The sequence below is a fragment of the Clavelina lepadiformis genome, chromosome 1 (assembly GCF_947623445.1).
Source record: "Clavelina lepadiformis chromosome 1, kaClaLepa1.1, whole genome shotgun sequence".
Classification (NCBI taxonomy): domain Eukaryota; kingdom Metazoa; phylum Chordata; class Ascidiacea; order Aplousobranchia; family Clavelinidae; genus Clavelina; species Clavelina lepadiformis.
This window is the reverse complement of record NC_135240.1, coordinates 1,402,376-1,421,746: the sequence shown is the minus strand read 5'-3', so window position 1 is coordinate 1,421,746 and position 19,371 is coordinate 1,402,376. Positions and strand designations below refer to the sequence as shown.

General features: G+C 41.6%; 3 protein-coding genes across 3 annotated transcripts; all 3 read left to right on the top strand.

The window, feature by feature from the left end:
• The first annotated feature begins 863 nt into the window (after positions 1-863).
• LOC143449323 (vasorin-like) lies at positions 864-6,014 on the top strand. Its single transcript, XM_076949507.1, has 9 exons — positions 864-1,083; positions 1,862-2,037; positions 2,264-2,405; positions 2,614-2,846; positions 3,003-3,115; positions 3,638-3,868; positions 3,993-4,094; positions 4,196-4,345; positions 4,571-6,014. The coding sequence occupies exons 1-9, from the start codon at positions 864-866 to the stop codon at positions 6,012-6,014; spliced, it is 2,811 nt and encodes a 936-aa protein (XP_076805622.1).
• Positions 6,015-11,004: 4,990 nt separating this feature from the next.
• LOC143449247 (semaphorin-6A-like) lies at positions 11,005-17,133 on the top strand. Its single transcript, XM_076949397.1, has 14 exons — positions 11,005-11,116; positions 11,790-11,913; positions 12,690-12,756; positions 13,169-13,348; positions 13,458-13,557; positions 13,748-13,891; positions 15,131-15,222; positions 15,298-15,521; positions 15,627-15,779; positions 15,885-16,037; positions 16,148-16,327; positions 16,401-16,508; positions 16,574-16,746; positions 16,826-17,133. Exons 1-14 carry the CDS (start codon positions 11,005-11,007, stop codon positions 17,131-17,133), a joined length of 2,118 nt encoding a protein of 705 aa, XP_076805512.1.
• An 83-nt stretch (positions 17,134-17,216) lies between these two features.
• On the top strand, positions 17,217-18,982 carry LOC143448695 (uncharacterized). Its single transcript, XM_076948575.1, has 4 exons — positions 17,217-17,321; positions 17,407-17,566; positions 18,288-18,669; positions 18,843-18,982. The coding sequence occupies exons 2-4, from the start codon at positions 17,483-17,485 to the stop codon at positions 18,980-18,982; spliced, it is 606 nt and encodes a 201-aa protein (XP_076804690.1). The 5' UTR covers positions 17,217-17,321; positions 17,407-17,482.
• Positions 18,983-19,371: the final 389 nt, after the last annotated feature.

Genomic DNA, 19,371 nt, shown 5'->3' with positions numbered 1-19,371 from the left:
CGAGAAGCTAACGAAGCCGATTAGGAATTTAGGGATGTTTCAGAAAACAGGTTTGGATTGAGTTGGTGTCATAGATTGATAAATGGCGATAATACAATAACAAGACAAACGTCATAACCACTACAATATTTGAACGATGTGGGAATTTTTAATGATGTGGGAAAAAGCAAAATTTTGATTAAATTTTCCCGCTGTTGTATTATTCACCTTCAAATGTGTTCGTCATGATTAAGAACTTCCGAGCAAATCATACCACAAATTGTGTTTAAAGTGACGTTATGCGACGCGATATAAATGTCCCCACACAGAGGCTTCGGCAGTTCGTTTGCTTACTTTTAAAACGATGTTTCGTCATTCGTAGCTTTCAGATTTAAAACAGACGTTATTATTACTCTCTGTTCAAAAGGAGGATCTTTTTATGTTTTATGTTTTGTTTTTCCGAGAAAAATTTACAAACAATTCACAATCAGCGCAAAACACAGAGGCAATTCCAACAAAAGAGTCCGAGAATGAAAAGACAGTCGACACAAAGCGAAAACAAAATTATTTCTTATGATAAAATAAACATTCAAAAATGTGATAAAAAGGCGGGAATAGTCGTTCTTAATTCAAGCGGTGGAATGATATTACTGGCGACGCTATCTTGGATCAGATTTCAAGGACTACAAACTCAGGAAAAAAGCGTTTATGAGCAAGACAAGGTGTCTGTGCAGAGCTGAATCGAAGCATACGCCCTTGAACTAGATCACGTCTATAACCGGTTGTGGGGTCATCGGCAAAAGTTAGCAAATATTTCTTCACATTTTGTCATTAATAAGTTACCGCCGCCACAAAAAGCATTACATGGATGACGCGCCTGACCTATGTCAGTTGTTGAGTCGATCTTGAGGCAGGACCTCGACTATTTAGCTGGGCTTCCAGCTGCAGCCAAATGTGACACAACAATAATTAGAAGTGCATGGCTGTTTATGGTCAATAAGTTCAGTCTTGGCTTCTCCACAGACGTGTACAACGGCAACGTCATGGCATGCGTGAATGTTACTGGCGCATATCTGGCTAAAGACAAATTCAAAGCGTTGAAAAGTATATCCTTCTGCATTAAGCTCGCTAGAAAGAGACCAGACAGTGATGTTGAAGATAATAAAGTTTAAATGCGCCTTTTACTTCGCGGCCAAATGATTTTTACCATCAACAAATTGACTTTTAATCCAAAAGTCGTTCAGAAAAATAGGCCGGCCCTTTGCAGTTGACCGATCTCTTCAGACGCTCCTTCGCTCAGACTAAGCCGACCGCCCGAGAGGAAAAAAGGTTTTACTCTTTTATTAATTAATTTTATTATTACTACGCCTTGATTGTGCGCAGTGACGTGTAGTTGTAAGAATGTTGTGAGCTCTTTGTAAGAATGTTGTGAACACTTTGTTTTTAATCCCAGCGTATTTGATTGGTGAAGTACTGCAGTAGCTGTGCATTTGGAATCAACCTGAAACGATTCATTTTATACTTATTTTGATTTTATTTGTTTTCGCAGTGATGCTTATCATAGAACTTATAGCTGCTATAGGCGATTTTCTGCTGAACATTGCAGATCACGACTCGACTGTTGATGTTTACCACAGTTTAGTTTAGAAAACTCAGAGAGTGTAAGACGCCGCGTTTCGTTGAAAAGAAATGGACAGCGGTAAACAAACAATTAAGATAAACAAATCGCTCAGAACGACTTACACGGACCAGTCAGGCTCGAATTGACCTCTCGTTGAATCAGCGGTCAATTTATCAAAAGAAGCATTCAGCACGAAACCTCTTACTACAGCGATGGATTTATTGTGCCAAACATTTTTGTTTTTACTTGTCGTGACGTCAGGTGTGCCTGCAATTGTGGCGTGTCCTTCAGCGTGCGACTGCCACAACAAAGAAGTGTGGTGCGAGAGCAGAGGACTCACCTCTGTGCCGGTGGATATACCAGCTGACACCAGGATGCTTTTTCTGTTTGACAACAAAATAACGACCATTCCTGACGGATCGCTGTCACGACTGAAGGTAAATATTTAGTCTGGGTTACTCACTGGGTGCAGAATCAGGCGTGGTTGAAAAAATGACCCCTTGACTGAACCTGTGCTGTCCCACCGTCATTAATTACATGCTGGTGTTAAGATTTTTGCACGAGACTATGAGCACGACAAATGTTCCAAACGACTGTTAGGACGCGTTTATCATCGCAACTACCAACTGCATAGTCAATTGATGTTTGAATTCGTTTCTACAGAGTTTGAGACTACTTAGTCTATCTTCAAACCGCCTGAATGACAGCGCTTTCAAACCTTCGTTATTTTTGCAATTGAAACAACTGCAGAATCTCGAGTTATCTGACAATCGCTTGACGAGTATCCCAAGAAATGCTTTCGCAGGTAGGAAAGCAGCTCACAAATACCATTACAAAATGGCCGCTTTTATCCTGCTTTGTACAAATTTCCTTAGAACACAGCTTAAAGTTGTCGAAGCTTACCACAACGAGTGTTATAAATGACGCTTGATTATGCCGTCATACATTGTTCTTCAATCCAACTATAACCTCACTCGTAAATGAAGTCTATTAATATAAACTTGTTGATGTAGGGATGCCGAACGTCGTTAGAATATACTTGGAAAACAACAAAATTAGCTCAATTGACCGCGATGCGTTGAAAAACATGAGCAATTTACTCGAATTGAAGTTGAGTAACAACCGACTGTCCGACTTCCCTAAAATCGTCGCCTGCCCGGCATTGAGTCGTCTTTGCCTGGGCGGCAATGAATTAGTCCGGCTCCGTCCAGACGGTCTCAGGCAGGTCAACCTGGAACACCTCGAGGTAAGCGTTGTCATGGCAGCTGTCGGAGAAGTTGGCGGATTTGAATAGCTTGAAATGGGCTTGATTGAAAGGAAAAATTTTGTTGGCGTGTTAACTTTGTGTGTGTGACGTCTGTACAGCAGTATGGGATATCATTCTTTATCTTGTGTCATTCAGTTGTCAAGAAATCGTCTTAATCAGTTGCCGTCGACGTTTTTCGGGGGTCTGAGTAACATGAGGGTGCTTGACATCAGCAGCAACCAGATACACCGGGTACCGCAAATAATCAGGTATGCTTTGATAAAACCACCATTTAGCTACACAGCTTCTAGTGGCGCGATATTGACTGCCGGCCCGTCGTCAGTGAATATTAATCGGATGCCAGAAGGTATTTAAAAGTTACCAACAATTCCGATGAAGATCGAGGTCCTCGTTGACAGCCATCGATAGGCCACTTAGTCTTGGTGCTTCATTGAGACAGCGATCGATACGCTGAGAACGCAGATAAGAATTCTAATATCGCTGAAATAAAGTTGTGTTCTGCGTTGGAGGCAAATTGCTTTGCAATTTTATAACGTGCGAAACCGCCAGTTCAATGCTTCAATGACGCGGGTTTCGTTGTAATGTTCGCAAATTGCGATTTTAAATTCGTTTAATAAATCCTTAAATCACTGTTATTAAGTCAGAATCATGGACGTATTCAACGAGACGACTCTAAGAATTATTTCGGGGAAAAAGGAGCTTTTAATTTCCCGTTCAAGCCCTATTTGCGGAAATCGTGAGTTTAACGAAACGCCTGTTTTACCTTTCAGCAACATGACATCGCTGCAAACACTGAATCTTTCCCACAACCCCATTACGACACTGGACGGCAATTTCCTAACTAACTTGCGAAGAATGAAAACATTAGATCTCGGCAGCTTACAACTTTCCACCCTAAGCGAAGGCTTCATACCCCGCGGGGTTTATCTCAACTTCTTGGATCTCACCAACAATCCTTGGAATTGTGACTGCGCCATCAGTTGGTTGACAAATTTCATGAGGTGACCAACGCACATCTGTACCATTTGCGATTTCAATGGAATAACCCTGATGCAAGATACGCTTTTAAAATTTAAATGACTTTTTAGGTCACAATAAATTTAAAAGACGACTTAATTTTTTCAGGCGCGTTAGAGGTGCGTTCAGAAATGTAAACCAAGCGAAGTGCAGTCAACCACCGGAACTCACTGGGCGTCCATTGATTGCGCTTTACCAACGGGACTGCAGGCAAGGATTGAGACAAAAAATTACGAATAATTTCACCTGATTTAGGGTGTGCGGTCAAACGCAAACATGTATGCGGCTTAATTGTAATTTTTTCTACCCAGTGGGTCACCAGGAAAACACAGCGGCGCCAATAACATACCCCAACCTTCCCCAACAAGTCGAAGACCTAATATAGACTTGTGCGCAGCTATGGCCTGCGCAAACGGAGCAACTTGTTACATAAACAGGACCTCGTTTCGGCCGGTGTGCAGGTAAGACCACCAAAACAAAAACTACGGCACATATGTTAGTTCAATAGTAATAACAGCCTATGCCCTATAGCACGTTTGCTAGCACTGTAATTTGTCGTCGCCAAATATGCGTAATAATAATATATGAGTGTGCATCAATAAAGGAATGTACAAGTTTACGGTTTCGATGATGGTTGCTGTGTTATATAACATCATCAAGTAAGTTTAACCGATTGCTTTGCGTAGGTGCCTAACTGGATACAAAGGCATGCTTTGTGACAAGCCCTTATACCGGCCCACCCCGTCGACTTCTACAACAACCAGCACAACTGCAATAGCAAGCAACACAGCCTTCAGACCTCAGCTGATCATACAAAGCGACACGCTAACACCCAACTCGGTACAGATCATGCTGCCCAGCACTAGAAAGCGTTTGAAGGTGTCAGTTGCACAAATATTCCCCAACGGGATCATCGATCGGTCACCCCGAGAATTCCGCATTCGCCCCACGGCTCACCCCTACACGGTGACGAACCTCGAGCCTGGGAAAAGGTACAAGATCTGTATCAGCTCCACCGACGTCATTCAGACGTCATTACAAAGCAGGCGCATCGTGGAGGACAAGCTGTGTGGCGAAGTGACCACCCTGCCCATTACAATCAAGCCACCAGTTGAAGAGGTCACCACTGAGCACGAAGGCGATGGAGACGGTGGCGACACGATTGTTAAAGGCGACGGCGGCGACAACGGCGACAACACAAACGCTGGCCAAGAAACCGGAGACGATTGTGACATAGTAAAACAACCAAGTGGAGGTAATGCCCCGGTGGCTGATCCGAAAACGGATTCCGACTTCAAACTTCTTTATCCTACTCTGGGAGCAAGTCTGGGAGCTTTCATCATCCTCATCCTTGTAATCCTCTTCTTTGTTTGTTACCGAAACAAGAGGAAACTGAAACAGGCGGATAACCGCAGCGTTGGAAGTCGGGGTCACGCCGAATATGTCGCCGGTAAAACGGGTGACCAAGAAATTGTACCCACGGTGACCCACCAAAGGCGGCAATACCAGCAGCAGACCAGCGTACCCCTGTTGGGGCAAAACGGTGACGTCTATCACACACCCACGCACAGTTACCCATTAAATGGTGCTTCTCCTCAACGGGTGGGTACCCCAAACAAAACGGGGTCGTTGGGGAGTAGCAACTCCGACGGAAGTGTCAGCGGGGTTCCGCAAAATCACCCAATAGACATGCAAAAGTGCTGCACCACTGCGGCCAGGGTTATGCATTCCGTCGCGCCAATGGTGAACAGTGAAGAATTAATGCGCTGCAGTACGACACCAAGCAGTAGCACTTGCCAGTCGAACGATGGACCTTACAACGATCATCCGACGTATACGACCGGCCATGGGTCTGTTCTAACAAGCCGACGACAAGAATGCGTTTACCCAGTCCGGTCCACCGATACGGTAGTCAACCAGTTCCATCAGAGGCCAATAGCCACGACTACTGTGATCCCAGCGACGACTTACCAACTGAACAACCCGGTGACCATGCCTGGCTACCAGGCCAGGCCACAGCCAGTCTTGATGCATTACACGCCTGGTCAGCAACAGAGGTACACGAACTCGCACGCTGACCACTATAACCAAATGCCAATGAGCAATGGACAGATTTTGAAAACTGTATGACGCCGGTTTTCCATGATACCATCCATGGTCATGTGAACTGGTTCGGAAATTTGGCGTAAACTTTTTACTTTGTTTCTTTTTCGACAGTCTTGGACCAACCTTGCTGTGACGACATAGATATCTTTATAATGCTGAAAGCGATAAGTTTCCGAGTTTATAAACATAATAAATCCACTTCCAAACATTATATATTTAATTTCCCTCCCACAAATTCCTTGATAACAAAAACTGTGAATTATGTTTGCAGCGCAGCAATAATTTGCTGTAGTTATCACTTAACAATATAAGACAAGATGGATGTAAGCCAACTCTGTCATTGTTGCTGATGTCATTTGGTTGACCTATATGGGCTCTTTTTTATGGACGCAGGACGTTTATGATTTTCAAAGATTTCCGAATTTTTTCTGCTTTTCTATAACTTTTTTTCGTTTCTTTTCGTGCTTACTTTGTAAGTTATTGTTGCTTAAAAGTTCACGCTGTGTCAATATTGCATTCGTATTTGTTTTTGCCTTTCAAAAGAATTGACGCTTCGTATTATACTACATCGCTTGAAGTGCGCAATTGTACCCGAAACTGCATTATGTAAGAGTCATTTCGAGAAATAAAACTCCAGCTTTCGAGTATAAAAAAGGACTCGCACTCAAGTGACCAGTAATCACACAGAAGTAAAATTTTCTGATAAATAAAATCAAAAATGACAGTTCAACCAACGGAAGAGAACTGCCGTTTGCACTGAGTGTCGAGAAGCGAACAGAATGCAAAGGTAGCTATAAAAAAACGCCAAACAAAACCGTGTCCACTAATCTACATGATTGTCAAACAGTCCATAGTTAGAAAGGGAAGGAGATATACCAATGACGTAGGTGTCAGGAAATCATTTCAAGAATAAAGTTATTGGCCTTGACCATTCATAATTCTGCCGGATTTGACAATGAGAATATTGACATTGTCATTCTGGCTGCAACAATAAAGTGCTGAAATTTGGCCCATTTGACTCTAAACCGAGCGATGGGGCGTACAGGTCCTACTAAGTACAGAAATACATCTCCAAAGGTGCATATTCTTACCGTGTAAGCAAAATATGGCTGAAATCAAATCGACATACCCGGTTGATGAGCAGAATTCTAAAGTCTGAAGACAAGACGTGAGATTTCGTTGATCCAGCGCTCGAAGCTGCCTAGTTCTGGACTGAGAAACAAATCGTTGATCATTGTTTTGAAAACGTCGGCCATATTTCTAAGCAGAAAATGGCGGTGGGGAAAGCCAGTTGGGCAAAATGAAATTGAATGGGCGAGTCTTTGTTATTTTAATATTTCAATTAAACGGACAGGTTTAACGTGAATAACGAAGCGTTAAAATATGCGGCGTTAAAACTTGGTGTTCAATAATTCCCACTTTCAAGTCAGTGCCGGACTGCCGGTGAGAAATGAACAACAAACCTTCAATTCCCGAATCACTTAAAAAGCAAAAGACTTCAACAAAAGCCTTCTTAACATCTTTGTTGTGACGTGTCACCCCCAATCAACATAAAGTCTGCATCGGGAGTTTCAACAGTTCTTATAAGTTACAGTAATTTTTTGGATATTTTAAAATTTAAGAGTCCCAAATTATTCCCAATAGTGTGGAATGTGGATACGGTCCAGATATACGCAACAGCGCAAAAGCTAAGCATGAACCAACACAATTCATTCTCGTCGGCAATGTTACGCATTGTTTGGAATGTCAAGACGAGCGTCGCTTTGCTGCCACCGCGAGGCTAAGCAACAAAAAAATCGCAAACCACGTAGCTGTTCATGGAGAGAGATCTGCTGGTAACAACAGAGAAAGGATATATGCTTCGGTTTACTTAAGTGATAAAGTAAACCTAAGAAACATTATTTAGCTATGCCTTACCCGTAAAAGCACCTTTTTGGATATCTGTAGCCTGGCATTGACGAGTGGTGCAAGTGACATTTCCCGCAAAGCAATTACAAAAGTTGCAATCCACCTTAAAACTGCTGCCGTGACCTTTGATAGAAGTGTTTATTTACCAATAAGAAAATGTCAAAACTTATCCCAAGGAAAATATCGCATATCCTTTTGCAAAAGGATACTTTTTTCCATAAATAGCTTAACCACATATTATAGCCTAATTGTTATATTTGTGGTAAACCTATAACATTGGCAATGGAAAAGACGGCCCATAGAAGCGCGGTTTGTTTTTTTACTGAATATACTTACTTCTTAGTTGACCGGCAAGCTTGCAGGGTTTCTGTACATCGGTGCAGGGCAGTTTAGTGCACGGGCGCAGAGAACCATTTGCTGAACACACGCATGATATGAAACAGCCTTCACCACGTGCTTTATCCGGCACTCTCACAAGTGAACCTTGACTGACCACAAACGCAGATCGATGACCCATTTTACATCCTAAGTTGACGTTGGTGGTATCCTCGTACACTCTAGTATCCACTAACTGTTTGCACAAAGACGGCAAATAGCAGGTCTTTCATTTCATACTAATTTTAATTAATGTTTTGTACTGATTTCACCTGAGTTGAGTGGAGTTTTGTACTGATTTCACCTGATTTCACATTAATTGAAAAATTTCCTTTGGCCCTTTTGTAGCGAAGTATGAAGTCTTAATCTAATTCTCCTCGCACTTATTACCAGGGTTCATAACTAGGTGTTGTAATCTCAAACCTTAAAAAGAGTTAGATTCTCACTATATTACACAAAATAAAGTAAATTTCTATCATTATTATTTATTACAGTCGAAACCTATGAAATGCGTCTAATTGTTTGGTATAGCCACAGCGGTAAAATCTTTATTCCCCAGAGAGAATTATAAATTCCAAATTGGCCGAGACCTATTAGGCGTAACTTTTTTCCCATACTGAATGTGATCAATCAAAGGTTGTTTATGAAGAGAACAAGTTTTTAAAATATAATATAAGTTCAGATAGCAAATAGCACAGCCGAAACATTTACCGACTTTGCTGCAGTTCTTCGTTGTTTCAGTTCGGTCAGTCCTCAAATCGCTACCGTTAAAATTGAACTAAAATTCAATAGTAAAATTGATAACTTTCTGAATCGTTGCTTTTTGTGTCACCCGCTGTGGTTTTGAATCATTGTTCAATGTTTACTAATTTCTTTAGTCACTGGAGTTGCTTTTATAAAACATTGCAGCCAAAGTTTTCAGTTTTCACTGTTTGAAGACAGAAAACCTTTAAGTTCTGTGGTAGCTAGAGTTCTGTGTTAGATATTTTCAGTGGTAGTTAGAGGTTAACACGTTGATTAGTTTTTATCTATTTTACAAATAACCGCATCTGCTGATCAAGAAACGTATAATAACGTAGGTTACTTTCATAACGCTATTTCATAGGTCGCTAAATAAATAAATTTAATAAGTAAATTTGTCAGTTAATGTGCTCAGGTGCTCAAAAGACCTGGTAGCCTATTTGCCGTCTTTGTGAAAACAGTAAGTGGGTGCTAGAGTGTTTAACCGAGTACTTACATATGTTTCCGGTTATATGTGCTAAATAATCTAATATTCATTTCAAAGGGTAAAAATTGTGATGATGCGTAAGGAACGAAAGAAAAATAATCAAGAAATTTCGATTAAAAATAAAGAAAATTATACTTTTAGCATCAAAACCGTAAAACTAGTGAAAGGCATAACAGAAAAATGAGTGAAACACGACGATAAGGAATATAATGATCTCGATAAAAAGTTACCATGGACGAACAGTTATAACCTTTCCAATTTGAATTTTGAAAACGGCAATTTAAAAATGCAACTGGTGTCCAGGAATTTGTAATCAAATCTAATAATGCGCTTTGAAGCATTTTTATATATATTTGTCATGAAATGACTTCGCAATGCTTCTGACACAAGGAATGCTTAACTCAGGGATGTCCAACCTTTTATTATAGTGGGCCGCATTGTCTCTTGAAATAGTTGAATGGGCCGCAAAACCTATTAAATTTCAAGAAAAATGGGTACATAAAATACATACTTTTGGAGTGAAAATGACTAGCGGGCCGCAGGTTGGACATCCCTGCCTTAATTTATAGTAACACGTTGTAATCGTCCCATTCACCCAATACAATGCTTCTGACACAGGAATATTTACCTGGTAGTACCTCGTTATAATTGGTAAAGTCTCACCGGGTTCGACATCGACAAAATTCCGCGGCGCAACAAAATTTTGCTCGTTCAATGTCGGCCATATTTATTAACAACCTCGCGCACTTTACGTACAATGTATAAATGTATTACCGGTCTGGCATCCTTTGAGAAGCCACCTTGATGGTTAAATTTAAATTGATTTAAAATAAATTTAATTGAAATTTCATTGCATTGTTCCATAAGGCGACATGTGCTTGTTACATTTAATCTTATATGCGTTTTGTAACATTGAGTCAGAACAAAGCTTTCGTGCATATCGCAGCTATTTATAAATAAAATTTTTAACTTTCTTTATAATTGTCTGTTCTATTAAGCTTCATATCAAGCAATTGTTTAGATTTTATTTCCTTAAATATCTTGCGAAGTTATTGTTATGAGTCATTTCCTTTTCATTTCCTCATTGTAAGATATTTTATTTAATTGATTAAACAATTCACATTTTCATGAATTGTGACGTAGTGGTATCTCTTTCATTGCCTGTTTAATAACAACCGATGTCGGACTGAGAATAATTGTGGAAGCGCTTGTTTTATTGCAAACGATTCCTAACTCGATTAAACGCTCATTGTAGGTCGTGTTCCCAGTCAGTGGAGTCCAGTTATCTATATTCTATACGATGGGACTAACGTATATCTTTCAATTCAAATTAAGATCAACGAGCTGCTTTGAAATTCTTTTGTAGCTTGTTTAGGATTCGTATTACGAGTATTGTGTGTTGATTTGATATCTGACGTTTAATTGCGACCATTGATCCACCAATGGAGGACTAAACCGTATTTTCACTGGAGTTCATCATAAAGCCTCATTAATTTTGATACAATGCGTGTTTCTACTGCACTGATCGTTGTGAATATCATCTTATGTCTGATCCAGTCATCCATGGGAAGAATCCCTACAGATAAAGAACCAATCAACGTTTATAAGTTGGAAGGTTTGTACCGTCATATATACGTCATAATGTAGGTAGATTGCTTGCCAGGGTTCCAACAATATGTGTTTGTTTAAATAAATCGGAGTGACGTCACTTTTCACTTCATATGACACCAATCTCCCATATTATGATATTATCCATAATTTAAGGCGTAATCAAGGATTATGTGGATTACGATAAACCCTTCGCCCCTCTGTCTACCAAATAAACTCTGCTTTAAGTGTTTATGACAAAATTTATACATGTTATGACGTCAAAGGAAACAACTTGTTCGAGTTCAGTGCAGATTTCAGGTCTCCCACAAGTAGAAGTGTTAGAACTTAGTTGAAGTCATGTTGAAATTTTCCTTAAAATCGAGTTTGTTTCATTTCGCTTTTAACGCCTCATAAATTCGAGTCAATCGCTCAGCTTTGTAGAATTGTTTCAACAAATCGCGATCGTTTATTGTTTGGGATTGGTTTGTTCAGGAGAAAATTCTCCAAATTTGACGATTAGTTTTCGATTCTGTGCAAGTTTGCTTGAAGTGGACGTGATTTATATTTTATGGCGACTTGGCATAAAGGCGATCAAACTTTCTGCAAGAAGCTCTTTTAGAAGACTGGTGTAATAACAATATTTAGACAAATCAGCAGTTTGACCACAATCTGATGAATATGAAAACGTATTTTTCCAGATTCTACGTGGCTTCAAGTGTTTCGTGGCAGCAAAAAAACAGGCCAGTCCACCAAAACCCTCCCATTGTTGAAGAACTTTCAAGGCATGACCAACATTGGTGGATATCACTACATTTACGCCAGGTCAGTGGCATTTGTACTTTGTGACTTTGAAGGTTTTGGAGTTCTCAGCTCATATTGAAAATACCTGCGAGGTGTGAAGACTCAATTCGTTGAATCACTTTCCACGAGGTTCGATATAAGCGGGGGGGAAGACAAATACTTTCGTTTGTTCTAACGAAGCTCTTTACCTCTGCTATATTTCATATTAATGCTTAGTACTTTTACGATTTCTTGCCAACATAAGGAGCTTGTGTTTAACGTTTAACCGAGGTACATGTTCTCCGAGACATCTTTGCGTTTGTTTTCAACATAAACCTGCACTGGGTCTTCAAACATCAGCTATCACTACAACTTAATGCGTTTGCAGTGTTCAATAGGTTTATGACGCATTGTTGTCTTTGTCGGTCATAATACAAGTTTTTTACACGTAAGAAAGCGTCTATTGTGGGGTAATAATGCTACACAAAGTGGTCTCTTCGTATGAAGCACTCCGAAATGATGAAGTTGGTTCTTTTTTCTACAGATACTTTCCTCCGCTATGTTCGCGCGCCTACAAGATTCGTTTAAGTTTAACCAAATATCTATTTGTTCTGGCAATTATTACGTTGAAAAAATAATTGTTATTCAAGCCCGGCCTTATACCATACAGGGCACTGCATAAGCACAGCAACAGATCAACCATTTCAAAGTAGCGCTAGCAGCTGAATTGCGTCACAACTCATTCGTTGTCATGCTTGAATGATTTTAACCGTCATGCAACGGTTTTGTGTTTATTTCAATTTTTATTTTCTGCGCAGGGATAATATTTTTGTCCTGGATTTGAAGAATCAGTCAAGCGGAACCGGCGAAGTTACTTACAAGCAGGTGACGCATTTGACTTTACTCAGCTAAGCATGATTCGCGTTGTAATGATTTTGGTGATACTGGAATGTGGATTGCCCACAACCACCTGATTTTATGATTTCAGAAGAACTAAGACAAAATAAACATCATTTTTGAGCAAACAATGCACATATTTAGCATCATGCGCCAAACACGTTTATATTGTTTTTCTGGAAAAACTTAAAATGCAAACTTCATGATTCTCTTTCAAACTTCTTTAGTGACGTAATAACAACTTCAGAATCTCAAGTTGTCACGTGATGAAAATGTCTTAGATATAACGTAGCGAGCTTCGAGGCGCATATTTTCTTGTCAATAATAAGCTCGTTGTAAAGATGACGTGGGTAAGCCATTCCACAGCATCGCAGATTATAACACTCGCAATACGTTGCAGGCAATGACGTGGAAGTCTGATGACGCAAGCATCCAGTTGTGCCAGAGAAAGGGTCAGACCAGCAAAAAATGCCAAAATTTCATCAAAATTTTCAAGCAGGTCCACGACGGGGAATCCCCCAACCGAAGAGTGATTGTCTGTTCGACCAAATCTTTCAGTCCTACTTGTAGATATTATGAGGTAACACTATTGGATTATTGTGATGTCACAATATTTTGGATATGCAGCAAGTTTTTCAACAACCGGATGGTTTTTACTGTAAACTTAAAAATGATTCTCGAACTTTCAGCTGACAGAGGGCGGGAATTTGTCTTATTTGAATCAGGAATTTGAAGGAAAGCTGAGCTGTCCATATGACCCGGATTATGACGTAGCAAGCCTTGTGTCAGGTTCGTCCGATATGTAGAATTTATTTGAAGATGAACCGTTTTATTTATGATTTGCGAATCCAATTAAAACTCGACATTTCGCGCGACTTTGTTGTGAAAATAATGAAAATAACACGATCAGCTCAGGCTAAGAATTGAGCGAAATCTCAAGTCGTTTCGAGGAATAATGTTCTTTGCACATTCTACGCAGGCGACAACCTGTACACGGCGACCCAGGCAGGCTTCTGCGGGGACGATCCCCTCATATTCCGCTCATCAGTCGTCCGAAATGTTCACAGCAGAAGGTGGGACACCAGTTTGCGGACAGCTAGCGGTGAAGCGACCTTCTTGAACGGTGAGTTATCCGCGTTTGCAGTTTGCACTGTAAATATTGTGGTGGGCAAGGCACTGCGCCTTGGCTTAACTCGCTGAATGACACCCTTGTAGGTAGAAACTACCTTTATTTATTTAACATCTGAACCGTGCTCGTGTGCAATGATCCGTAACCGTGATCACTGAAGCGTGACGTCATTACACCTAACGCCAAGTATTCCAGCCGTAGAGCGTCGAGTCAAACCCAGTTATTTTCAGCCTCAACCCTGTGCTCGCTGGAGCGTGCAGAATGCAGATAGTAGTCTCCTATATTTGACTCTGTTTCTTTGTTTGTCTTGCGATTATGACGAGAAAATGCCTATTGTTGAGTTTTGCTTCGCATCTAATCTCAGTCGTCTTATTCCAACAAGATCCTTATTGTGACGAGGTAGAGTTGTATTTATTCCGCCATACATGGATTAAGTCGGCCGTGATTTTGATTCCTGTTGACTTTTTATAAGTCATTTTCTGACCAGCCCCAAACGTCCTGTCACTATAATCCCGCTTCCAATTGTTGCGTAAAGAACACGCGACACTCATTCGTTGTCATAATAACTTCACAGCTCAGGTTTATTTTGGCGACAGATTTAGACGATTCAGCAAAAATCGAATAAAGGCGAACATCAAGCTTTCTTCAAACTGATTGTCGCGATCTTTCCTGGATTCGGGGAGTGAAACCGCTTTTTCATTCTTCTGTTCGCTGACACCGAGATTGTGATCTCATAATAACTTGTCACACCAAGTCTTCTTGGTTGAACTTCGTCGACATGAAAACTGTTGTCTCAAATGCAACGTCGTCTCAAATGCGTCACTCAAACGTCTCAAATGCAACGTCGACATGAAAACTTGCATGTCTCAAATGCACCAAGTCAGGTAATGGCGCTCATTGCCGGATGCCCTGGATGGTCAACCTGCGTTTGCACAAGATTTGCATTTCCTTGTTTGGTACTTGTCGTTTTTATAGCCTTCACGCAACAATAAGCATTTTGCTGAAGTAAACCCGACCTCTATGTGACGTAATGATATGTAATAGAATCTATTATCATGAAAGAAACAAGGGACTATGTCCAAAACTTGTCACGCCAAGTCTTCTTGGTAGAACTTCGTCGAAATGAAAAATGTTATCGTCTAAGATTTATTAAAATTTTAATGCTTGGTGTTCGTTAATAAATAGTTACTAATTGCCAGTTAATGACCATAAATTATGGTTGTTATGTTCCAGCCCCCCATTTCGTTAAATTCGTCGACGGCGGCATGTCTTTGAACAAAGTTTATTCGTTTTTTACCGAGATCTCCGTCGAGGATAAATCAGAGGTACGTTAAATTACTTCATATAATCGGCAGTAATTTAAAAGTGGCGGGAAATTTAAATTAATATTTTCGCTACAGCAAGTTTACACGCGCATCGGTCAAGTTTGCAAGAACGACGGTGGATGGCGCAATTTGAGGAATCAGTTCTCGTCATTCCTAAAAGCGAGACTGAACTGCTCGTTGCCAGGACAACCGCCGTTCTACTTCAACGAGCTTAGTGACGTCACTGAGCTGGTGACGTTGGACAAGTGGTACAAAGTCGGCAAGACAAAGATGGTTTTCGCTCTCATGAGCACGCCCAGGTGGGTTGTTGTTGGGCTGGATATTCACAAACCTCGACCTAGTATGAAGGCACCCAGCAGCTTAACCTAAGCTCAACCACATCACATTGAATTCTCTCCTCACAGCAACAGCATCCCTGCATCGGCCATTTGCGCATTCTCTCTGCCGGATATTGAAGCTTCCATGAACGGCGCATTTTATGAGAAATTCACCGATGCAAAGACTAGTTCACAATACTGGGCTCAGCAGGACCACTCCCCCAATCCTCACGTGGCCAGGTAAATCATACTTTATGACGTATCATTACGTCTTTTTTGACGTAATACTTGATCATCGTGCTATGCACAAGGGTTAGTAATTATGACGTATTTTTTCATTCCCAGCTGTGCTAGCGATCCAAGCAAATTATCTGTCCACAGTCTCAACTTCATGCGTATGCATCCCATAATGTACCAGAGCGTCAACGCGTGGGATCTCCATGGAAACGTGACGCAACCACACAACGCGATTCCTCTTTATGCGCGGACAAACTCCGGGTAAGTGACGATAATATACGAACAATAGCGCCACCAACTGGTCCCGTAGACTCGTAGAGCTTCTGTTCATTTGAGAATTCTTCGGAGTTGAAAGAATTTCAAATTTCCAGAGACTTCCTGACCTCACTTGTGGTGGACACGACAGTGGGCACCACCCCCATCTACACCGTCTTCATCGCGGGCACTGACGATGGACGAATTCTGAAGGTTCTCCTCGGAGCGGGGACGAAGTCGGTGCTGATCGAGGAGAGGTCGGTCTACAGCGAGGACAGATGCGGACCTGGGAACAAGTGCGTCAATATTGTTTCTATGTCAACCGATTGAAGTAGAGGTTTGTGATGTCACAATTGTTGTTTGTTACAGGAGGGCCCTTTCGATAAATCTCGACAAACCAACCGGGTCCATGTTGGTCGCATTCGAGAATTGCGTCATTCGCGCCCCGCTCTGTGCCCTCAACACCTCATGTGGCAGGTGAGCAAGGAAATAGCTCGCGCGTAGATCGCGGCAGATTGTAACCCGGTCGATTGTTGTTCCAGGAGTTGCATCAAATCCCGGGACCCTTACTGTGGGTGGGACGGGAAGAATTGCGTGGTAGTCGACAGCCAGTATCACGCCAACAGTACGAGTGGCGCGCAACCACGCCAGGACGTGTTGGAAGGGAATGTAGCCGGGATGGAGGAGTGCAACGTCCACGCCACAGACGTGGAAGGTTTGTCACGTCAATTATAATTTAACCAATCATCGCACGGCTGAAATTAAAAAGTGAAAATTGTCTTTTTGTCGTGCAGCGCCCTCTATTGGTGCCACACTCACTTCCTTTGAAAATGATGAAGTGGAACCAGCCGTAAATGATACGTCATACAATATCACTGTCGCTCCGGTTATGTTGCATGACGTGTCTGGGGCGACTACGTCAGAGTTCACGATTGGGATCGTTTTTCTATTGGTCGCTTTTGTTGTCGGTGTCGTCTTCTGTGTGTGCTTGTGCGCCCTCCACAGGGGATATTGCGGCGGGAAGTTGTCCAGGAAGGATGACGTCATCCTGGTGAGCATTTGCGTCATCAACTCAACATTGTGTTGGGTCTCATCGTTATAAGCTCATGTGATCATGGCCACCTACTCGTGATCTCTTATTTCATATATCATAACGTGATCGTGATGTGATTGTTATCTCTTCTTTCAGACGACCTTGCCCAACGGAAATGACGTCAGGACATCTTCGAACCAATCTAACAGCAGAAACGCATCAAAGTCGCGGCAATCAAGCACGAGCAGCCATGCAAGGTAGCTTTATTACGTCATAATATTTGCTTTGCTTGATTGCGCGTCTTTGCACTCCATGTGACATCATAATGTGCTCTGGTGATAGGAATCGAACTTCAACCCACAAAGAATCGCGTAGAACGCGACGAATCAAGGAAACGAGCGCGCTGAGTGGTGCAGAAATGGGAACATTCCACTCAAATGATCTGGTCCTCTCCTCCAAACATCCCTTATATTATGACGTCACAGACCGAAGAAGCAAGCAGGTAGGTGACATATTTTGAAACATAATATTTTGTCGATTTCAGACCCAAACGTAATATTTTGTCGAAAGGTCAGGTGTTTTTTGGATTATAAAAAGTGCGTCGTGTTTTTTGGCGATAGATTTAGGTAGCTTGTGTTATTTTGTCCTTGTGAAAAGGGCACTTTGCCTCGATTTTCTCTGCATGGTAAATTCTAATAAACAGCAAATTAAACAGGGAAGAAGTAATGTAACCCCCTTCAAGCGGCTTTAAAGAAAGCACTACAGAAAAGTGTTTCAACTTATTTATTGTAATACAGCATCATGTAATTTTTAACATTTTCAGGCTTGAAATTTCTGTCTTTTCTCAATAGCTTTTTGAAATAAAAGTTACTGCTGATCCAAGTGGGCATTGTGACTTATTTCCTGCTTTTATGGGTTAATATGGTTTAATTGTGTCGCAGATCCTGATTTACAATGCTTCCACGAGGATTTTTACAAAAATTACTCTCAAGAAACACAAAAACTTTGTCAAAAGCCATAATTTGACAAATTTTGACTTTATTGAAAATTTTGACTTTATTATAAATTTTGACTTTATTTTGACCTATAAACTTCTTAGAAACAATCCCCTAGGTGCTGAAAACAACTTTATTCTTTGATTCGTGGTCAGACGAGGTCTTTAAAAAATTTTGACTTTATTGACTTTTGCGGGCCCTACTGATGACCTTCAACATTTTCCTCAGGTTGACTATTATGTAGTCATCGACAACCAAAGGGCCAAAACAGTGGGTCATTTTCTTCTGGGGGCTCAGTGGCTGTTGCAGCAACACTCCCTCCAAGTTGCCGACACCATGCCAGGGCGGTACGATCAGCAGCAGTACCCCATCTACGTTGCAAAGCCCTCACCGGTGCAAAACCCACCAAACCACCAACCCCCATACCAGCAGGTTGGCCAAACCCCCCACAACCCAACCCAACACCCAGAAAAGCGTTCGACGGTCAGCGCTTACCCATGGACATTGGACGACCACAGTCTTGACAGAAGGAAGATGATCAATTGGCAGCCCCAGTACCAGGTCCCACAGAACGAGGTTTTCGAGGAATCAGCCCAACAGCAAATGATGGGTGAGTTACACTATGAGATGAAACTAAATCTTAACTTTAGCTAAATTTTTTATTGGAGATTGTTCACAAACAACTAAGCTAAAATGTTTTTACTTGCGACTATCCCGCTTACCGCTCGATTTACCTTTATGACGCAACAAAAAAACTGAATTTAAAATTTCCACTCATAACAGGACTACCCAACGGCCACGTTGCCATGTCACGCCCCACCCGTTACCACCCCTTTCTACATGCAATTCACGAAGAACAAGAACCTGCGTCACACGGGATCTATGAGGGACCCAAAGATGATTCGAAACAAACTCTAACTTAAACCCCCCAGGAGGAGGAACCGAGGAACGGGTTCAATACCCACAGTGCCCCCGTGCAAATACCGCCCCGTGGCGATCTCAACACGCCTAGCTACTACAGGGGTCAATATCCCCTATACGTAATACCTACTCTAATCCCGGGACCCCTATGAGGGGAAAATGCCACCTGCGTTTGACCCTATGATGATACCCAATAAAGGTCACACGACGTTACTTAGCAAGCCCAAGCAAATCTATATGCCCCACCATCACAGTGTGCCGGAGGATGCCATGCCTAGACTTCGCCCAGAAAGTGGGGGCAGCCTGACTAAATCAAACCCCAGCACCCCTACGGCCACCGCCGCTCTGAATCGACCTCACTTCATGACAAGACAATCACTGATTTCAGAAA